This window comes from Gracilinanus agilis, chromosome 5 (assembly GCF_016433145.1).
Source record: "Gracilinanus agilis isolate LMUSP501 chromosome 5, AgileGrace, whole genome shotgun sequence".
Taxonomy (NCBI): domain Eukaryota; kingdom Metazoa; phylum Chordata; class Mammalia; order Didelphimorphia; family Didelphidae; genus Gracilinanus; species Gracilinanus agilis.
In genome coordinates, this window is record NC_058134.1 from 109,833,789 (window position 1) to 109,854,776 (window position 20,988).

The window sequence follows — 20,988 nt, forward strand, 5'->3', positions numbered from 1 at the left end:
TACCCACAAAGGCCTTCTAACAACAATAGTTAGAGATAAGAGGGGAATGGAAGAGAGAGAACGCAAAACCAGTGTTTGCTAAGCACATTGACAAGAAACCAATTGGAGGCAGTCCCCTATTGGCATAAAATGTACATTCAAAGTAACTGTTCAAACCCCATCAGTTCAATCAATTGTACCCCAAAGTTCATTCTGGATCTCTTGATGCAACAAACCCCATCAGTTCAATCGATTGTAACCCAAAGTTCATTCTGGATCTCTTGATTCAGTGTAGATTCTTCAGGCATCTCTCTGCAAACAGTTCATTCTCTGGATTAGGGAATCAGCAAGCTTCTTTCCCTGAGAATTTTTCTCTAACAAAATCAAAAAATTAAATCTTGGATTTAATAAAAATACAATTAAATCTTGGATTTTATAAAAATACAATCTCCCCTGATGAGAGTATTTAAAAAAGAAATACCTCTAATTAAAAAATTTAAAAGGAAAGGCAATAAGGAAATTAAAAATAAATTCAGGGGAAAAAATACAATGCTCTCAAAGATAAAAAAAAATAGGGGAAAAGAACACGTTTCATTGCACATGTGAGGAAGAAAAAATAAAAGAATGTTTTAAAAATAAAAAAATATATATAGCTTAGAACTAGTGAAGGGTTTTTCACCCAAAAATGAGATTCATTTCTTGTTAAGCCTTTGCATGAACTGTGAGTGTAAATGGGTTTTACAAAATAGCAGATTCACAATGCACATTCAAATAAAGTACCATAATTTCTAATAACACATTTTAAAACAATAATAAACGATCCATTATTATAATCACTTGCTATGATGTTTAAAAAACACTTGTTACAAATTCAACAGGTATAGTAAACCTTTGGCTAAGATGCTTTCTCAACAAACTCTGTTACTACCTCCATAGCAATTGTGGGGCAGTCTAAAAGAAATCTGATATTTAAAAAAAAAAAAAAAACCTTCTGAGTCAGAATTATCCTCAGGAATATAAGTCCTTCTGATAGAAAGCAAGCTAAAGACAGAGACATCAGCATACAGGAGCCCTCCTGGCTTCCTGTATAAAAATCCCGGGTAGGAAATTTTCATGTTTCTTCTACCCATTTAAGACAACAATTCTTTATAATAAAATATATAAAACCTTATCCTTTAAGGCAATAATTCTTTAAAATAAATATATAAAAACCTTATCATTTATACAGAAGGAGACCTCTTATAAAATCATAATTTAAATTCTCAAGGCATCAAAATCTCCAATTATCAAGATAGAATAAAAACTTAAGCCATGAACTCCTATATGTTAGATGGCAAATCCAGTATACATAAGGCTATTTACAACTTTAAAATGTGTAAGATGTTCATAAATGGTACATATAACAGCATTGTTTTGGTACAGTAAAAAATGAAACCTTAAATAGATTAGGAAATACAATATGAGTAACAGATAATAAGCTATACAGTCAAAAAACCTCTTTCATCAATTCATCAAATCAAATGCAGCTGGCTGGCAGCATCCCATGGCAGGCAAAAACAAGCTGTTGCTGTTAGCGAAAACATGGCGAGCAAAGCCACTTTCCCTTTTTAAAAAATTGCTCAAAAGAATTGAGCAAAACAACCAAATCGAGAACTATGTCCCTTCGTGGTCGCCAAAAATGTAATGATTAAAATTAATAAAGGCTGATATTATGAGGAAAAATAATATTTTAATTAAAGCCATGTTAGTAGAATAAATTGGACCATGTGCCTAGCTAAGATCTATTCAAAATGCCCATCAGTCCATACCTTCTATTCCCTTTGGCTGTTTCCTACGAAAAGAGAGCAGTCAAAGCCTCATCTCCCCATTTAAGTCACGTTCTACGTTCATTGATGTCATCATGTCCAAAACTGGAAACCCATTGGATCACGGAAAATAGTCTCAAAAGTCCCCCACATGTCCACAGGCAGTTTGTCAAATACTTTTAAATGGAACCCCCACAATTCCAAATAACACAGATGCAGTTATAGCACTAGTAGGTCTATACCCCCAAAAGATTAAAGAAATAGGAAAAGGCCCTTTAGATGTATGACAATATTTATAGCAGTTTTTTTGTGGTAGCAAAAAATCGAAAACTAAAGGGATGCTTATCATCAATTGAAGAATGGCTGAATAAGTTGTGGTGGGTATATCAGTGTGATGGTATATTGTTGTACTGTGAGAAATGAAGTAGATGATTTCAAAGAGACATGAACTGATGCAAAGAGAAATAAATAGAAATTAAAGAACAATTTATGACTTTAATATGATAAAAACAAAGCATTTTAAAGATTTTTACAATATGTTAAAGAATGAGATGAGTAGAGCTAAGAGAACAATTTATACAATAAACTTTGACAAGCAACTTTGAAAGTTATGAGAACTATGATCAATACAGCCACCACCCATGATTCTAGAGGACTGAAGATGAAACATACTATCTACCTCTTCCCAAAGAGGTGATAGATTTAATTTTTTTTGAATTTGGAAATTTTATTTAATTAATTAGAGTATTTTTACATGACTACAATATTCATGTTCTTTCTCTCCCCTCCCCCAAACCACTCCCATAACCGGCGTGCAATTCCACTGGGTTTTACATGTGTCATTGATCAAGACCTATTTCCTTATTATTGATATTTGCACTGGGGTGGTCGTTTAGAGTCAATATCCCCAATCATATCCTCATCAACCCATGAGATCAGGCAGTTGTTTTTCTTCTGTGTTTCTGCTCCCACAGTTCTTTCTCTGCATGTGGATAGTGTTCTTTCTCATAAGTCCATCAGAGTTGTCCTGGATCATTGCATTGCTACTAGTAGAGAAGTCCATTACATTAGATTGTACCATACTGTATCCATAAGAGGTGATAAATTTAGAGTGTAGAGTGATAAATTTAGAGTGTAACACAGCCAGTGAGAGGATTTGTTTTGCTTGATTACTAACAATTATTACAAGGAATTTGTTTTTCTTTGCTTTTTTTCTCAATGTGCTTGCTGAAAGGTGTGTTAATTAACATTTTTTTAAAAAAAGTAGGGTGAGGGTGCTATTGCTACAAATATGGAATGTTACATATGCTTTCAGATGAGATCACTATATTGGTTTTATTTAAAAGTTTTACTTTGTTACAAGAGATCATTTAATGTAGAGGCAATCTGTAATTATTTGTAACATAAAACCAGAACACCAACAAGACTTTTTAACAAAAATAAAATACATAAAAGGGAACAGAGGGAAGTATAACTAAGAACCGTTTTTAAAGTAAATATGTATTGCGTATATTTTAAAAAGAAAGCATTATGAAATGGAGGCTTGGAATTTCATGTACAATAATTCTTTTTCATATCTTGTTCTTTATATAGTCATTATTTTTTTGTGTTTGAGCCCAGAATAGAAAAATTAAAAAACATTATAAAGCTTATTATGCTAATATAAATAATTTCTAATATGTACTATTCTCATGACCTGGTACATTTACTTAAAGAAAGGATGAATGGGATGTTTTTCAATTGTGCCCAGCTCTTTGTAACCCTGTTTGGGATTTACTTGGTAAAGGTGATGGAGCAGTTTGCCATTTCCCTTTTCTAGCTCATTGTATAGATGAGGAAACTGTCAAACAGGACTAAGTGACTTGTCCAGGGTCGCATAGCAGTGAGTATCTCAGCCAGATTTGAACTCAATAAGTTGAGTCTTCCTTACTCCATACCTGGAACTTTATCCTTTGCAGCACCTAGCCACCAATAAGTAAAGGTTACAGAAGAACATATTTAGATGTATGAAAAGAGAGGGCACATATTTATTAGAATTGCAAATGTCTTGTCAGTATCTTGTGTATATCACATTGGCTACCAGGTATTTTCTGGGTTCTCACAGGCCTTGTTATTTGACCATCTTAAGGATTTTTGGCTTTTCCATTCCTCTAATAGTGTTCTCTGAGGGGGAGGAGGGGGGGGCTCTGATCTGACCCCCTGTGGTATGTGATTTCTATTTGAAGAGCTGGAGGATTGGTCCCATTCCCTACACAATCAATTGTGGAGCTTATTTTCACCACAATCACTCCTATGTTTTCCTTCCCTTCTTCTGTGAAAGTTCCTAAACTCCCAGATGAAATATTGGCCCCTCTCAATAATTTTGACGACTTTGCAAAACTTTCTAGGTGAGGACTTTGGGAAAAGAAGACAAAGGGCAAAGAATTTCAAAATCTGACTAAATGGAGTCAGAAGAGAATTTGAAACCTTGGTGGAAGAGATTGGGAAATAACAGTTTCAGATATTAACAAGGAAGTTTTTCTTACTCCTTGTAAGAAAAGGAGGATTACAGTATACATGCATAAACATACACACACACTCCCATATGTGTATATACATATACATTAGAATATCTTCGTTAAAATTTCTTGAATTTCAAATGAATGATTTTTCTTGTTAACTTTTTTCTTTTTAGTGCTGATGAAATCATAGTAAAGATGAATGGCAGCCAGCTGACACAAAGATACCTGGAGAAACACGGATTTGATGTACCTATTATGGTTCCTAAAATAGATGATTTAGGTCTTAGACTCCCTCCACCAACTTTTTCTGTGATGGATGTGGAACGTTATGTAGGTATGAACTTCACACCAAAATTTATAATACCCATGGGAAGATGTGGCATAAGTAAAAATAATTTATTGTCTTAATATTTGGAATAGATAAAAACTTTAATATGGAATAGGTTTATTAAATTTGTAATTTCTTAGGTCAGTGGAATGTGTGTGCGCTTGCATACATGCATACACACACACACACATAAAATATGGTATGCACCTAATAAAATGCTTATGGATTTGCAGAATGGAAGTTGTAATTGAAGCAGAAGAAATAGGTCTTCTGTGGACTTTATTCTTGGGCTTTCTAAGGCTTTACCTTATTCTGCCTCTTTAATAAGGCCAGTTTTACGTGAAGTTGTGAAATGCTTAGTTTATTTTAGTATCTCTTGTATTCCAGACACCTTTGTCAATGGAAAGAGGAACTGCCTTTCATCATCCACTTTTCTTCAAAGGACCTTGTTTAAAAGAAGACACTATCAAAATTTTAAAAGTTATATGTGTATTCAGTTATGAATGATTCGTCAGGATTAAATGTCGTGTTTGTGTGTGTATACACATACACATATACATATATACATATATATATATAATTTTCTAAGAGCCTCAGTACAATCTTAAAGCATTACCTAGGGGGTGTAGGCATATCTCTCTCCTTGGAACTTAGAATTATAGAACTTTAGAGCTAGAAAAAGCCTTTAGAGACCATCTAATATGATGTCTCATTTTATTGATGAAGAAACTGAATATAAAACATACATCTTGAATTGGAATGGTCTTACAGTCTATCCCTTCTAATTCCTCATGCATATGGGGGAAAACCAAAGTTCTCTGACTCCAAAACCTTTGCTTTTTTTCAGTGCACAACACTATTTTGACTAGTTTTTGTAACCAAATCCAATACGTTTTTTGGAGGGTGAGGTGGGATGGGGTAGGGAGATCCTTTTCTGGTTATGAATTTTTTTCTGGTTATGAATTTTAAACTTGAAAGCGTGAGCATATGTAATACCTTAAAATACATCTAAGTAGTTATATATAACAATAATAATAATGAGAAGATTTTAGTTTGACTTTAAAAAAATAAAAAATATCCTTATTTGTGCTACAAAGTTTTTTAGTTAACTTAGTGATCATCCCAAATTAATACAGGTTTTTTAAAAGTATTTGAAGCATTTTTTAAGTAACTCTTTCCTCAAACACCAATGAGATTATAATTTCTCTCCATAGGTGGTGACAAAGTAATAGATGTCATTGATGTCGCAAGGCAGGCAGACAGCAAAATGAAGCTTCACAACTATGTTAAATACTTCATGAATCCTACTCGCCCAAAGGTGTTAAATGTGATCAGCCTCGAATTTTCAGATACAAAGTGAGTAGTTTTAGAGAGTTTGGTTTAGGGGATGTTAATGGGGTTAAATGTAATTTAATGTTGGGGCAGCTAGGTAAGCACAGTGGAGAGAGTGCCAGGCCTGGAGACTGGAGGTTCTAGGTTTAAGTCTGGCTGCAGACACTTCCTATCTATGTGACCCTGGGCAAGTCACTGAACTTAATTGCCTAGCCCTTACTGCTCTTCTGCCTTGGAATCAATACTTAGTATCAATTCTAAAACAGAAGATAAGGGTTAAAAAAAAAAAGAAATGTAATTTTTTTTTTAAATTCTTACCTTCCATCTTGGAATCAATATTCTATATTGTTTGATCCTAGGATCTCCTGTCTCTAGGCCTGGCTCTCAATCCACTGAGTCACCTAGCTGCCCCCAAGAAACGTAATTAAATGCTAAATTGAGTATGATAATAAGCATACTTAGTCTGTAGGAATTTTACAATAGTGATGCTATGAGTTTTGCTCTGGAGCAATATGAGAATTTTTAAAGTATTTCCTTTTAAAGTTTGATTATAATTGTAATTATGTTTGAGGTTAAATTATTTAGAGTTCTTTGTAGAGAAGTGATACATAATATTGTTAATAAGCTTTCAATTTTATGTTTCTTTTTTAAAAGGATGTCTGAATTGGTGGAGGTTCCTGATATTGCCCGAAAACTTTCTTGGGTGGAAAATTACTGGCCAGATGATTCAGTCTTCCCTAAGCCATTTGTTCAAAAATATTGTTTGATGGGAGTTCAAGACAGCTATACAGATTTTCACATTGACTTTGGTGGCACTTCAGTCTGGTACCATGTTCTCTGGGTGAGAGTGGGTTGCATGCAGTTTTTCTGTTGCTCATCAGATATTTGTATGTAGTGGAATTTCTGTGCTTTATCAAGGGACAAAGCACATAACTATTTTAGTCCTCTTTAACATAATTATGACTTTTACTTAATAGAATCATATAACACCACCAAATAAATAGATTTTTATTCACCTGAACTGAGGGAGGAAATTAGGAAATAAGCCAATTGGTGGAATGAAATTTCAGCAGCTCATCTTTCCTTGAAAAAGCAAATCTTTCCTAAGGGACTGCTTTTCCCTTTTTTTTTTTGGTCACCTTTTTTCCATTTCATGTGGTGCAAGAGTATATTTAGTTGTGATGGGCTTCACTGTAGAGTGATGTTATCTAACCTTAACTGGCCCTTTTATTTTCTGATTCATTCCTTATCATACTACCTCTAACAGCTTTGAAACTTTTGAAGAAAAAAAAAGTTTGAAACTTTCTCTGTTTAAGTTCCTTTTCACATCTCTCTTAACCCTCAAAGAAGCTTTCTCTGTTAAGATTAAAGCTACTTGTAGGAGGCTGTCTTTGAGTCATTCTTAAAAATTTAATGGACTTTGATGCCAGGCCCAGGTGAGCCCAAACTAAAATACTGGAAATTACTAACCAAAGTGATTACCAATTCTCTGTCTCTGATATGTGAAAGATCATGGATACCCTCCCTCTTCCTGGTTATCATTATGGTAAATGGGGTCTTCTGTTGTACTCCTGGTTCAATTTTAGTTATAGGACTAGGAAGTTAGTTTAATTTTTTTAAAAAGAATCCCAGTAAAATTCTAGAATGTAGTATAAAAGGAATGGTCAAATTTTGAAAAGATAATGGTAATTACAAAAAGCCAGCTTGATTTTATTATAAATAGATTATCAATTTTAATAGTTAAAATTAAATTATGAGGCTCCTAGTAGCTTTAGTAGCTTTGTTATATCAAAGTAGTGATAGTAAAAAGAGGGAAATGTAGGAAAGAAGTAAAGAATTGCTTGGCTTAATACCCTGTTTGCCGTTTGATAGATTGAAGCTCACTATGGACAGGAATTCCTTCCGATTCCAAGCTCCAGCCAGAAGAGTGGGAGAGATCATAAGCAGTGTCTTGGTGTCACCCTATAAGTAATTTTCTCCACCCCCTACCTCTCCCACACCACATCCTAGGAACCAATCATAATTCCTTAATGTGTCTGGCACTGCGCAGGGGGGCAGAATCTTCAGGTCCCTGGTTGATGAGGTCAAACAAAGCCACATAATGGGGAGGGAAATTCCTTTTACAGAAGCACTTAGTATGTGCCAGGAATACAGAGAAAAGCAATATTGATCTCTGCCTTCAAGGAGCCTATGTTTCTGTGGAGAAGAAAACCCATACTAAGATGACATAGAGTAGATGGAAAGTAGTCTTAAAAGGGAAGGTTCTAGCAACTGTGAGGCCTGGAAAAGGCTTTCAGATTGTTGTACTTGATTTGGGCCTTAAAAGCAGCCAGGGATTCCAGAAAGTAGAGGTAAGGATGAAGAGCTTTCTAGGCATTGGGAACAGCTGTTGAAAAGGTGCAGAGAAAAGAAGGATGTTGTTTGTGAGGAATACCAAGTAGGTTAGTATGACTGAACCTTAGAGTACATGGAGGTAAATGATGCCTTAGAAAAACTGAAAGATATGAAAGGGCCAGATTGTGAAGATCTTTAAATGCAAACTAGATGACTTTATATTTAAACCCAGAGATAATATGAAGTAATGTAGTCAGACCTATACTTGAGGAAAATCCTGGTAGGGTGAGTTTTAGCATAGGGGTAATCTTGAAGCAGGTAATCCAATTAGGTGATTTTCTCATTTCTTTTTATTTTAGTAATGTATCTAGATTTAGAAATGCTGTCCATATCACTTAACTAGATTTTGCAAAGCATTGACAAAGTCTTTCATGTTATCCTTGTAGATGTAGGTGGATAAATGAGAGCCAGATAATAGTCTTTTTAGGTGGATTCAGAGGTGGCACAGGTCTTAAAGACTAGATAACTATTTTGATAAGTGGCAAGTTATCAGAAAGGTATGGTTTGGAGTAGAGAGCCTCTGAATTCCTTCTGAGTTTCTGTTTTGTTTTGTAATGAAATGCTACTTTAGTTATAAAGGGATTGTATTGATTGGTGCAATTTCTTTATTTTACCAATGAGATAATAGGGCAAATAGGTTAAGTACTTTGCCCTTTGCCATATTTAGTTGACTTATGCTGTAAGACCTGAAATTCTTACCTCCCACTCCAATAGCCTCTACTTAAATTCTTTTTGTCTTATCACAAACCTCTTTAGTAATTTTTGTTTACTAAGTGGTACCTAAGGTGGTTTTTTTTTTTTATGTCATTCTAGTACTTTCTGCCCTGTGCTCTTATCTTTTTGCCTCCATTCTTCCCAAACTGCCAATAACCACCTTTTTTCCTAACTGCTGATAACCACCTTTTTTCCTTTTATATTTATTGTTGAGTGTGATATTAGAATAATCATTGCTTCATTGTGCAGAGTAAGGTTAGGCCAGATCATCCAGTGTGATAGGGTAGGACTGCCAATTAGCTCTTCCTTTCTTCTGGCAATTTGATTCAGTTCCAAACCTGGAGCCCCACTCCCTATTTTTAAAAAAATAAGTGTTCTGTAGTATCCTATTTTTTGGCCTATTCCTTGAGTGTTTTTGTTTGTAGCTTGACTGCCCACAAGAACCAAAAGTTCATTATTTCTAAGCCAGTGACCTCTGTTAGAAATAGTATGTACTCAGTGGCAGATGCAACCATAACTGATTACATATGTACGAATCATGCAATTTGTAGTTCCTTGAAGCTGAAATCAGCCTAGGATTCACTGACAATGTTTAGGGTTGCTGCTTGTGGGAATCCTGAAAAACTATACTTATTGTTGATATTCTTGGATCAGAGACTTAGTCCTAATTTTGTTGCTTACTGTATCTGTTTAAGAATGGTGTAGTAGTTTTGAAGAAGCTCACATAGATTAGCAGCTTTTGATTAAGCATTTGAGATAATGCTTTTCTGTGCTTAAAAAACAGAAATAATTCAAATATCTATTTCAGTTCTTCTTAATGGAAATTTGGATTAATTTAGGCCAACTTTTAGTTTGTGTATTTTTAATTTTCATAAGAAATCCTATTTTCTTTTCATAGGGTGAGAAGATTTTTTATTTGATAAAGCCAACAGATGAAAATTTAGCACTCTATGAATCCTGGAGTTCATCTGTCACCCAAAGTGAGGTGTACTTTGGTGGAAAAGTGGATAAATGCTACAAGTGTGTTGTGAAGCAAGGGCACACTCTATTTGTTCCAACAGGTAAGTTTTTCCCCTCTCTCCATAGCTAATTTATAGTTATTCAGGCAAAGAATCTTTTAACTTTTATGATGACATGGATAAACTCTTATGGCCTCAGCTTAGAGTTTGCCTCTGATATACTGCTGAGAACTCCACAATAAAATGCACACTAATCTGGGTGCTATGTTTCATTATAATTCCTTATCTCCAAACTCTTGACTGGTCCTAACCTTGCAGAGAAAAACCTGAGGCTATAATATTCACATTATACCAGATACCAAGATCCCAAAATGGGCATGGGATTGGTCACTGGCCTTACCTGTACAGTCAGGAACAGGTGTCAGGTGGATACATTTGGGATGTGGCATTGATGCTTTGTGTGGTTCTCCAATACCTTAGTTGCCTGTCTAGAATGGCAACTCTTGAGTATTGCCATCTTTTTGTTTGTGGTAGCCCTTTGCAGTTATAGAACACAAAGCAATATATAACTATAGCTTTTATGTCTCTGCCCACCTTCTTTTTAGAGAAGGGGCATTGGATGCCTTGAACAGTAAGCATTTAGAAGAGATGAATGTAGACCAAACCTGACTCTCTACCTCTTCTTGGTCATCTCTGCCGTGTTCCTGGTTCAGGCTCAGATGGAATATGGACAATGGTCATCACTGGTACAGAGATCTTTTAGGGGATGAAGAGCTGGGGATTTTGGGGAGAGGTAGGCTATTGTGGCAAAGGAAGCATGTAACCCTTTCCAGCTCATTGATGATTTTGCACATTTAGCCTCAGTGGGTGGAGCCTAAAGATCACTCTGGTCTTAATCCAGATGGAGCATAGATAAGCCTGTAGAGCAGCTGCCAAGGGAGAATTTGTAAAGAAGGAACCTAAGCTGAAAGCTGTCAGTGATCACAAGTGACTTCCAGTTTTGGCCTAGAAAGAACATTGGGCTGTAGGACTAAGGAGACTTCAGTTCTAATCTTTACTCCTACCAACGAGGTGTGTAACTTTGGATAAGTCACAGTCTAGTCTATTAAAGAATTGAGTGTACTGGGTAGGAGTCAAAAGACCTGGGTTCAAGGCTTGGTTCTACTACTTATTAACTGTGTGTCCTTAGTTAAGTCACTTCTTCTAAGTGTTGGTTCCTTCATTTTTAATAGAGGTGTTGAATTTCATGATCTCTGACTTCTAACTTCAGGGTGATTCTCACTAAACCTTAGTTTTCTGTATCTAAGATGTGAGCACTGGACTTAATGACCTCTAAAGTGCCTGCTAGCTCTTAAATTCAGACATTTCTCAATATTTGCCTCTCTAACAAGCTTCAGCTACTTGTAAGTTATTCTGGTCTTGTTTTCTCCCTCCCTAGTCCTAGACCAGTAACCATCTCCTTCATTAAAGACTTCCTACATCCTTTAACCTTTTTTCTCTTTTGGTCTGTCTACTTTGTCACCCCACCTAAAATGGACTCTTCCTCTCTTTTAGCATCTCTTTGTACTCCTATGTGTTGCCTTTGTCCTTTGATCTCTCTGAGCACTCTGCCCCAACTTCCTCTTGGCATTTACGTCAGCCTTTGGATCATAACTGTTCTGTATATTTTTTTTCCTTTATCAAGCTCTAAGTGTCTTGAGAGTAGGATCTATGTAGAAATAATCTTAGCATCCTCAGGCCTAGTCCAGTGCCTTGCACTTGGTAAATGTTTAGCTTTGGAACCTTAATTTCTGTGCCCTAAAACTCCAATTCTGAACATCTTATGTTCCTTCTCATGTTACGTGCTGACGTAGGGAGGATATAAGTTTGGTGTAGCCCAGCCTCTTGCTCTCTTCCTGTGATCCCATTTGGTGGAGGTGGTGTGAGGTAAGTGGCAGGAGAATCTACTCACGTGGCCTTATATTTTGTTAAGATATTTTATTCCTTTACTTCAAGTGATTATTAATAAACTTTATAAAAATTAGTACTTGGAGTATTGGACATTAATTTAAATCTTACACAAGTCATAGCCTAGTGTAATATGGGAGGTAGCCTGGTATATAAAGAGAATTGAAATTAAATTAAAACTAGGGGTTAATTTGAGAAGGCACTGGTCAAATTATAATAGATAAGCACATTCTGGACTGTAATATTTCATTAGTCAATCAGAATTAAGAACCTCCTATATGACAAGCACTGCACTGAAGTCACAAAGACAGAAGTGACACAGTCTTTCTCTTTAAGAAGCCGACTTTTTTCCTTCCCAAAGCAAAAGGCATATAATAAAACACAAGGTACTTAGGACCTGGTATGTAGTAAGCCATATATAAATGTTAGCTGTTAGCTCTTATTATTACATACAAATGAACTGAATCAAGTAGCAAACATTCTCTCCATCGAAACACAAGTGACTCTCATTGGGGGCAGCTGTGTTGCTCAGTGGATTGAGAGCCAGGCCCAGAGATGGGAGGTCCTAGGTTCAAATCTGGCCGCAGATACTTCCCAGCTGTCAAGTCACTTAACCCCCATTTCCTAATCCTTACCTCTCTTCTACCTTGGAACCAATACACAGTATTGATTCTAAGACAGAAGGTAAGGGTTTTTAAAAAAAATCTTTTTTAATGACTATCATCTCTTATTGCTCCAGGAGAGTACCATTAAACTTCATGTTTAATCTTTCTGTAGAGAAACTTACTTTCTAAAGGGGGAAGCAATGTATAGATTTTATTTATATTGTGTATACAATTATAAAAAGGGATTTTATAGATAGAAAATACTAGTAGCTCAAAAGGGTCAGAAAATGTTTCATGGAAAAGGCAGTGTTTGAATTGAATCTTGAAGGAAACCAGGGATTCCAAGTGGTAGAATCAATCCTTCAATCAATCAGCATGTATTAAGTGCCTACTTTGTGGCTGGCACTATGCTGAGCACTATGCTAAGACCTAGAAGTGAGACAATGTATGTTCCAGGCAGGACAAAGGCATGCAGATGGGAGATGGAGTAATGGATATGTAGAGGTGCAATTAGCAAAGTCTAGTGTAATTATGAAATTTCTAGAGAGTAATATATAAAAAAGTTGAAGGGAAGTAGCAATGGGGCTAGATCGTGAAGAATTTAAATACCAGGAGAATTTTATATTTGACCTTTTAGGTAATAAGGAGTCACTGGAGTTGATCAAATGGTGATTGACATAGAACTGCACCTAAGGAAAATTATTTTGATGTTTGCGTAGAGAATAAATTGGAATGGGAAAAGATTTTAGGTAGGGTAATCAAATAAGAGTCCTGTAATAGTCCAAGTGAGACATTATGAGGTCATGAAATAGAGTGGTGGTTGTATGAGTGGAGAGAAGAGAATTGGTATAAGAGATATTGTGGAGAAGGAAATGGTATGACTTGGCAGTTGATAAGTAAATAATATCATTCAAACCTAGGTGACTTAGAGATTAATGGTGCCCGTAGCAAGAAGAGGGAAGAATAAGAGAGGTAGATTTTTGGGGAAAGACAATGAGTTTTGTTTTAGACATGCTGAATTTGAAATGCTTATGGGACATCTAGTTGGAAGTATCTAAGATATAATTGGTGATGGCTAGGCCTGGAACAAGGCTAGCTATATAGATTTGGAAATCATCTTCAGATGGATAATAATTAAACCTGTGGAAGTTGAATGAAGTCACAAAGTGAGCAAATGTGAAAAGAAAAGAGGGCTCAGAGCAGAGCTTTGCGTTGGACTGGCAAGCAATTGTCAGTTAATGTATGAATGATGAATTAGGAAAGAAGACTGAGGAGAGGAGAATATAGGAGAGAGATATATCATGAAAACCCAAAGGAGAAAGAATATCCAATAGGAGAATGATAAATAGAATTAGATAGTGCGGAATGATTTAGAGCTGGTAAAGAACCTTTTTTATATCATGGAACCTCTTTGTCAGTATAGTAAAGTCTATATCACTTCTCAGAATGACTTGATTCTTCATTCATAATTGAAGAAATTGCTAAGTTTAGTTAGAGGTTAGTGAAAAATAAGAAGGTAATCTTTTTCATGTCCAATTTCCTAGATCCTCTTAAATTATCTATGGACTCTTTGGGGGTCCGTGTCTTTTAAAAATTATTCTAAGCCCTGGGAGACTATGTCTCTCTCTTTCTCTTTCTCTGTCTCTGTCTCTGTCTCTCCCCTCAGGTCAATTTCCCCTACTAGGGATGGGGGCTACTGGCTGGGCTACCTTCCTTTCTCTTCCTCTGGCTTTCCCTTTCCTTCTCCTTCTTTCACAGGTCTGAGCCCTAAATTAAGAATCCCAGGTCTAGAAAGAGATTGAGAAAAGGCTATCAGATGTGGCAGTTAAGAAATTATGAGTTAAATTATTTATGTTAGCCTTCTGGCACTGCTTTTTACATGGCAACTTTATGGCAAGAGAAAGGAGGTGGACTGTGTTCTTCACTATCAACAACCTTCTGTGAGCCAGAATTGATTCTTTCATAGATCAAAGGTCTAATGACTTTCATTATTATGGTCATTATATAAATTGTTCTTTAAAGTCTTTTTTTCATCATTTTGCATCAGTTCATACAAGTCTTCTTAAGTCTTCTGAATTCTTTAATCAGTCTACAAGGGGTTGAGAATAATGTTTTAGGTTATAGACCCTAGGAGACTGGAAGAATCATTGGTACCTTCAAAAGAAATAAGGAAGTTTGGAAGAAGGAAAAGGTTTTTTGGGGGGAAAGATAATGAGTTCAATTTGGAGATATTGCAGATCATAAGTTATGAGCTAGAAGAGAACTTAGAGGTTACAGAGGAGGAAACAGATGTTAGGAGAATTTAAGAGATTGTCCAGAGCTATACAGCTAGCCAATGTTTTTAGTGGAATTCAAACCCAGGTCTTCCTGACTCCAAGCCCAGTACTATTTGTGCTCCTATTTCATAGTTTGTTTAGCCATTCCCCAGTTGATTGGTGGTTTCTTTGTTTCTTGTTCTTTGCTACCACAAAAATACTATTACTACTTTTGTATACATGCAAATTTTCCCTTTGTCTTTGACCTCTTTGGAATTGACAATAAAACTAAGTTTTTTATGAAGCGTTTGTTTTAAAAACTGAACATCAGCCCTTCCGTAGTATATTATTGCCATGAAAAAGTCAGTTTCAGGGGGCAGCTGGATAGCTCAGTGGATTTAGAGATGGGAGGTCCTAGGTTCAAATCCGGCCTCAGACACTTCCCAGCTGTGTGACCCTGGGCAAGTCACTTGACCCCCATTGCCTTCCCTTACCACTCTTCCACCTATAGTCAATACACAGAAGTTAAGGGTTAAAAAAAAAAAAAGTCAGTTTCACCTTATATAATTGCAACTTTTCCAGAACTTTTCCAGATATAGAAGAAAAAATGTAGGTGCAGTATTCCTTCATGTGGAACCAAATTCCGGGTAGAACTTCTATTCCCTTTCTCCTTCCCTTGGAGGCACTAAAACATTTCAGAACAGTCATGAGGTCCTAGAATTGCCACTGTAGGAGTACCTGGAATTATTATAACTGTACTTTATTTCACAAAATATTTTACTTCTGAGCAAAATCTGTTCATCTCTGACAGTTTATATTTAAAAAATAAAATTCCTTTTCTTATATTTGGATTTTTGTAATAATTCTCATTAAGTGCATTGTTTATTTTCCACTAAACAGACTTTGTTATTGGTGTATTATGTAAGGGGATTCTTATCTATTAACTACTTATAATTACCTGTTTCACCGGTTGATCTCACATCTATTTTGCTTCATATTGATATATCTTGTCATTTCAGGCTGGATTCATGCTGTGCTCACATCTCAGGACTGTATGGCTTTCGGAGGGAACTTTCTGCACAACCTTAATATTGGCATGCAGCTCAGGTTGGTCTTGTTAATATTTCGAGTCTATATTTTTTCCTTTCTAAAGTAGGACATTCTTCAAACTTAAAAAAAAAAAAAAAAAGATAACCATCCAGCATATTTTAAAGTGGGTTCATTGGAGAACAGGATCTAGGGATTAAATAGAATTTTTTTTAGGCTTTTAAAAATTAACAATTTTGTCCAGAGCAGATCTCAATGTATTTCAGTTCTTTAAGAAATTAATATTGAGCTGAAAAAAATTAAGGTCTGCTCAAATGTAAATATTTTAAAACTATTTCATGTGCTCTGCTTTGGCAGTTGTTGAATGAGCAAGACGATTTAAAGGTTGGCCAGACTCAAGTGTGCAACATGGTGCTTAAAAGAGCAACTCAAAGTCAGGATTGTTGCCCAAACACCTATTTTAGTTATTGCCCAGCATGTGGTGGAGCTGTTTTCTAAACATATTGTTTTTATTTATTACAGTGGAATCCTGATAAAATTCCATCTGTTAAAAGATCACACATTGGGTTTGTATCCTAGTTTTATGAAGTCCACCTTTTTCTTACAAGTGCAGCAGTCAAACTTGATAAGGCCATTACCTGGATGAGATCACATTTCAGTCTTGTCCAAATGTGGTCTTGTAAAGGATTGACTGTGTAGTACTTTGTCTTGTACCTCATGGCCTGCCTATTTTATTTTTCTCAACATTGTATCAGTTGGGTAAATATATCTTGTTTTAATATTAATTATGATTAAGTAATTATACTTCCTTAAATATTATTCATTTAGGTGTTATGAGATGGAGAAAAGGCTGAAAACACCTGATCTTTTCAAGTTCCCTTTCTTTGAAGCCATATGTTGGTTTGTAGCCAAAAACCTTCTGGAAACTTTGAAAGGTAATTATTTCTTTGTAAACCTAACTTGCTAGTAGCTATCTCGTGGTGAACGGAGAACTTCTCAAAGCCAACCTTTTGAATTGCATCTTCCCCAAACTATTATTTCAAGGTTATTTTTTTTAAGTTAGTGTTTAAAAAAAGTTACTATGTGATTTCCTAACTGGAAACATTTTTTTTACTATAGAATATTAAAAGTTGACATTTCACACTTTATATTTTATCATCTAAAAACAAGTGTTGGACTGGCAAAATATTTTTATTAGTTTAATTCTAGTTATTTTTTCTTACTTCATTTGTGCCAGTGATATATTAAAGTTTATGGCATGTCCAACTTGGACTTTTTTCTAATTTTATCAGTCAAGTAGTAAAACTAATTTCTCTTATAAATGATATTAATGAATACATTGTAATGCTCAAAACTATTATTTCCCATAAAAGAACAGAGACAAACTTACTAAAGAATAAAAGACAAGATAAATATTTCAATGACTCATCTTTCTGTCATCATATAACAGGATATTACTTCCTGAGCCTTACTTCCAGGTTATCATATATGCTGTATGATTATAAAAATCATCTGACCATCCATTATTTCCCCTTTCTTTGTGCATGTACTTTTGGCAAGGATGGGGAATATATGAGGCTGTTATCTGAACAGTAGGGTAAATATGATGAGAAGCTCTTGTGATCAGACTGACTAGCTATGACTTCATAAAGAAAATCTACAACTAATCTAATATCCTTAGTTCCAGATTAAAACTTATACTTTTGATTTCTTGGTATAATCAGTGTGTTTGGTAAGTTTTATCAAGATAGTATTTTAACATAGCTTCTTCCAATCTTGTTGCAGTGACCTTGCCTATCTGATTCTAACAAGGCCATGATAAAAAAATTTTAAAAATTAAAAGAAAAACTTTTTCAAACCTTATTTTTTTCCCATAAGATAGTTAAGATGTAGTGTACTGTAGCATATACAAAAGAGCAAGTTTGAAAATAAACCAAGAGAGGTTTCTTCCTTTTCACCTTGCCTTTAAATTTCACATTGGAGGTCAGGCTGGTCATAGGGTGCCTTACATCCCAATTCTGCTGCCATCCTTGCCAGCCTGGCTAGTTGACTGTCAACTACACGCTATTTTAAGATATCCATATTTTTATACTCATTAAAAATGCTTACATATTCATAATTATGCAAAATTCATTCAACAAATAAAGGCTTGCCTATATATCAAGCACAGTGCTGAGAAGAGAAGACATAAATTAATATAAGCAGTCTTGGTATTATATCATTAAATTAATTATGTACTCTAAAAAACAAACTATTTAATGGAAGTTCATGGTTACTCTGCAGTATTTTTTCTTTGCTTTGTATATGTAATTGTGTATAGAAGTATTTGTTTGTTGATATGTCAAATTCACAAATTTTTTTAAAAGGAAAAAATTTAAGAAAATAAAGTACATATCCTTTTAAAGTCCAAAATGCCATGGGATTTTAGAAAAGTCAGAGCTTCTTAGAAGAGGTGGGATTTAAAGGGGCTCTGAAGGATAGATAGGATTTCAACAGAGATGTGGGGTTTGAGGAGGGGCATTCCTGGCATGGAAACTAGAATGACCCAGAAGAGAGAATGTGTGGGATCTTTTCAGAAATATTGATTGTTTTTACTTTGCTCCCCAGTGAATGTTTCTTTAGATTAAACCCAAACATAACTTTTTATTTTACATTAAAAACTTTTTAATGTCTAACACCAGTATTATTTCCCAATAGCATTCCTTTGCTTTCCCCCACAGTAGAAAACTCTCGTAACAAAAAAACTAAGTAAACCAAACTGTCACTGCATCTACCCTGGATGGCTTTTGCAACATTCCATACCTATCATCCTCCTATTTCCTGGGAATGTTCTGTCATATGTCCTCTGGAACCAAGGATGGTCATTCCATTTAATCTTTTAAATTAAATATAACCATTTAGTATTGTTTTCATTTGTATTCTTGTTATCATTTTATATTTATATATATATATTTTTGTTCTACTTTCTTTGTTCTGAATTACTCTATATAAGTGTCCCCTTGTTTCTCTGAATTCTTCTATTTTTCATACTTATGATATAATTTTATTCAGATCACTACCATAGCTGCTGTTTAGCTATCTTCCAAATGGTGTCTGTGTCCTTTGTTAATTGTTTTTTTTTTTTGTTTTTTTTTTTTTTTTTTTGTTTTTTTTTTTTTTGTTTTTTTTTTTTTTTAAACCCTTGTACTTCGGTGTATTGTCTCATAGGTGGAAGGTTGGTAAGGGTGGGCAATGGGGGTCAAGTGACTTGCCCAGGGTCACACAGCTGGGAAGTGGCTGAGGCCGGGTTTGAACCTAGGACCTTCTGTCTCTAGGCCTGACTCTCACTCCACTGAGCTACCCAGCTGCCCCCTGTTAATTGTTTTTTGATACTACCAAAAAAAAAAAAAACACCCCACAAACATTCCTTGTAGCTAGTTTGGTTCTAAATGAACTTATATTGTTATGTCCTATAAAATACCTGGTTCTGAATGAGATTTCACTGTTATGTCCTATAAAATACCTAAACTGCTGTCTTTTTTTTTATTTTCCAGAATTAAAAGAAGATGGTTTTCAGCCCCAAAATTACTTAGTGCAGGGAGTCAAGGCATTGCATACTGCTTTAAAATTATGGATGAAAAAAGAAGTAAGCCATTTTCTTTATAGATCTAATGGTTATTTTTATCAGATAACTTGATTAAGGTATAAACACATAGATGTGAATCTTTAACAGACCCTGAATGGGCTACTGAGGAGGAGAAAATCAGGTTTTATTGATATATAATTGACACATGTCAATTAATGACATATTGTCATTATTACAGTGACAATATGACAAATGACAATGACAAATGATAATATGTCAGTATAATTGTTTGTATATACAATAATGCTTTTATTTAAGGAACTTAAGGCAGGTCTTAGTTCTACATTTGAAATCAACCTTTGTTCACAGAGTCATGGAACTTGAGTTGTCAAGAACTCCAGTTGCCTGTTGTACAACTCATGTTTTACTAGTAGTGGTTATCCAGTCTCTGCTTGAAGACCTGCAAGGGAGGAGAAGCATGAGGGGGGAAATGGAATTCAGATATATTTTGAACATAGAATAGCATAAGCATGTTAAAACTCTGCCATGAGCTGTAGTAGCAGAGATAAGGGTCCTGGATTCAAGTATGAGTTTGCTATGATTTGTCACTAACATGAAGTCTGGTGCATTAAGGCATATGGGCATGGTTGTGATAGGCAGGTTATCCTTCCAAGGATCCTTTGCCAGCAAGCAACTGATCATCCTGTTATGATGAATATAGACATTTCTCACAGATTATACAGTGGATTGGGTCTTTTCTAATGCTTTCACTTGGAGGTTTTTTTTTTTCCTCCCTGGACTATACATGTATTATATGAAACATACTTCCATATTGGTCATTGTTGTAAGAGGATACTCATATAAAACCAAAACCCCAAAATAAAACCACAAATAAACTAATGTGAAAAATGGTATATTTTGATCTACATTCCAACTCCAACAGTTCTTTTTTAAGAGATGGATAGCATTCTTTGTCATAAGTCCTTCAGAATTGTCCTGGATCATTATATTGCTGAGAGTAACAGTCTTACAGTCGATCATCGTAGAGTATTGTGGTTACTGTGTACAGTGTTCTGTTTATTTCTCTCTGCATCAGTTCATGTAGGACTGGTGCCATCTTTTTGCTAAAATCATCTTACTCATCATTTCTTATAGCACAAAATAGTATTCCATCAAATAACATAGTTTGGCCATTCCCTAATTGTTACATCCCCTCAGTTTCCAATTCTTTGCCACCACAAAAAGAGCTCCCATAAATATTTTTGTTCACATAGGTCCTCCCCCCACCCCCCCTTTTTTTTTTATCTCTTTTGGGATTCAAAAGGAATTTGGTAGGACTCCTTCTTTGCTTATCATATCAAATAATTTGTATAGTATTGGGATTAGTTGCTCTTTGAATGTCTGATAGAATTCACTTGTGAATCCATCAGGCCCTGGCGATTTTTTCTTAGGGAGTTCTTTGATGGCTTGTTCAATTTCTTTTTCTGATATGGGATTATTTAGGTATTCTATTTCTTCTGCTGTTAATCTAGGCAGTTTATATTTTTGTAAATATTC

General features: G+C 35.1%; 1 protein-coding gene across 1 annotated transcript in view; it reads left to right on the forward strand.

The window, feature by feature from the left end:
* The window catches only part of KDM7A (lysine demethylase 7A), a 107,030-nt gene that overhangs the window by 41,474 nt on the left and 44,568 nt on the right, over window positions 1–20,988 (forward strand). The window contains exons 4-10 of the mRNA XM_044679398.1: window positions 4,459–4,619; window positions 5,828–5,969; window positions 6,600–6,786; window positions 9,952–10,114; window positions 15,839–15,926; window positions 16,695–16,801; window positions 19,400–19,491. Of these exons, the coding sequence (XP_044535333.1) occupies window positions 4,459–4,619; window positions 5,828–5,969; window positions 6,600–6,786; window positions 9,952–10,114; window positions 15,839–15,926; window positions 16,695–16,801; window positions 19,400–19,491 (940 nt within the window). The remainder of the gene's footprint in view (window positions 1–4,458; window positions 4,620–5,827; window positions 5,970–6,599; window positions 6,787–9,951; window positions 10,115–15,838; window positions 15,927–16,694; window positions 16,802–19,399; window positions 19,492–20,988) is intronic.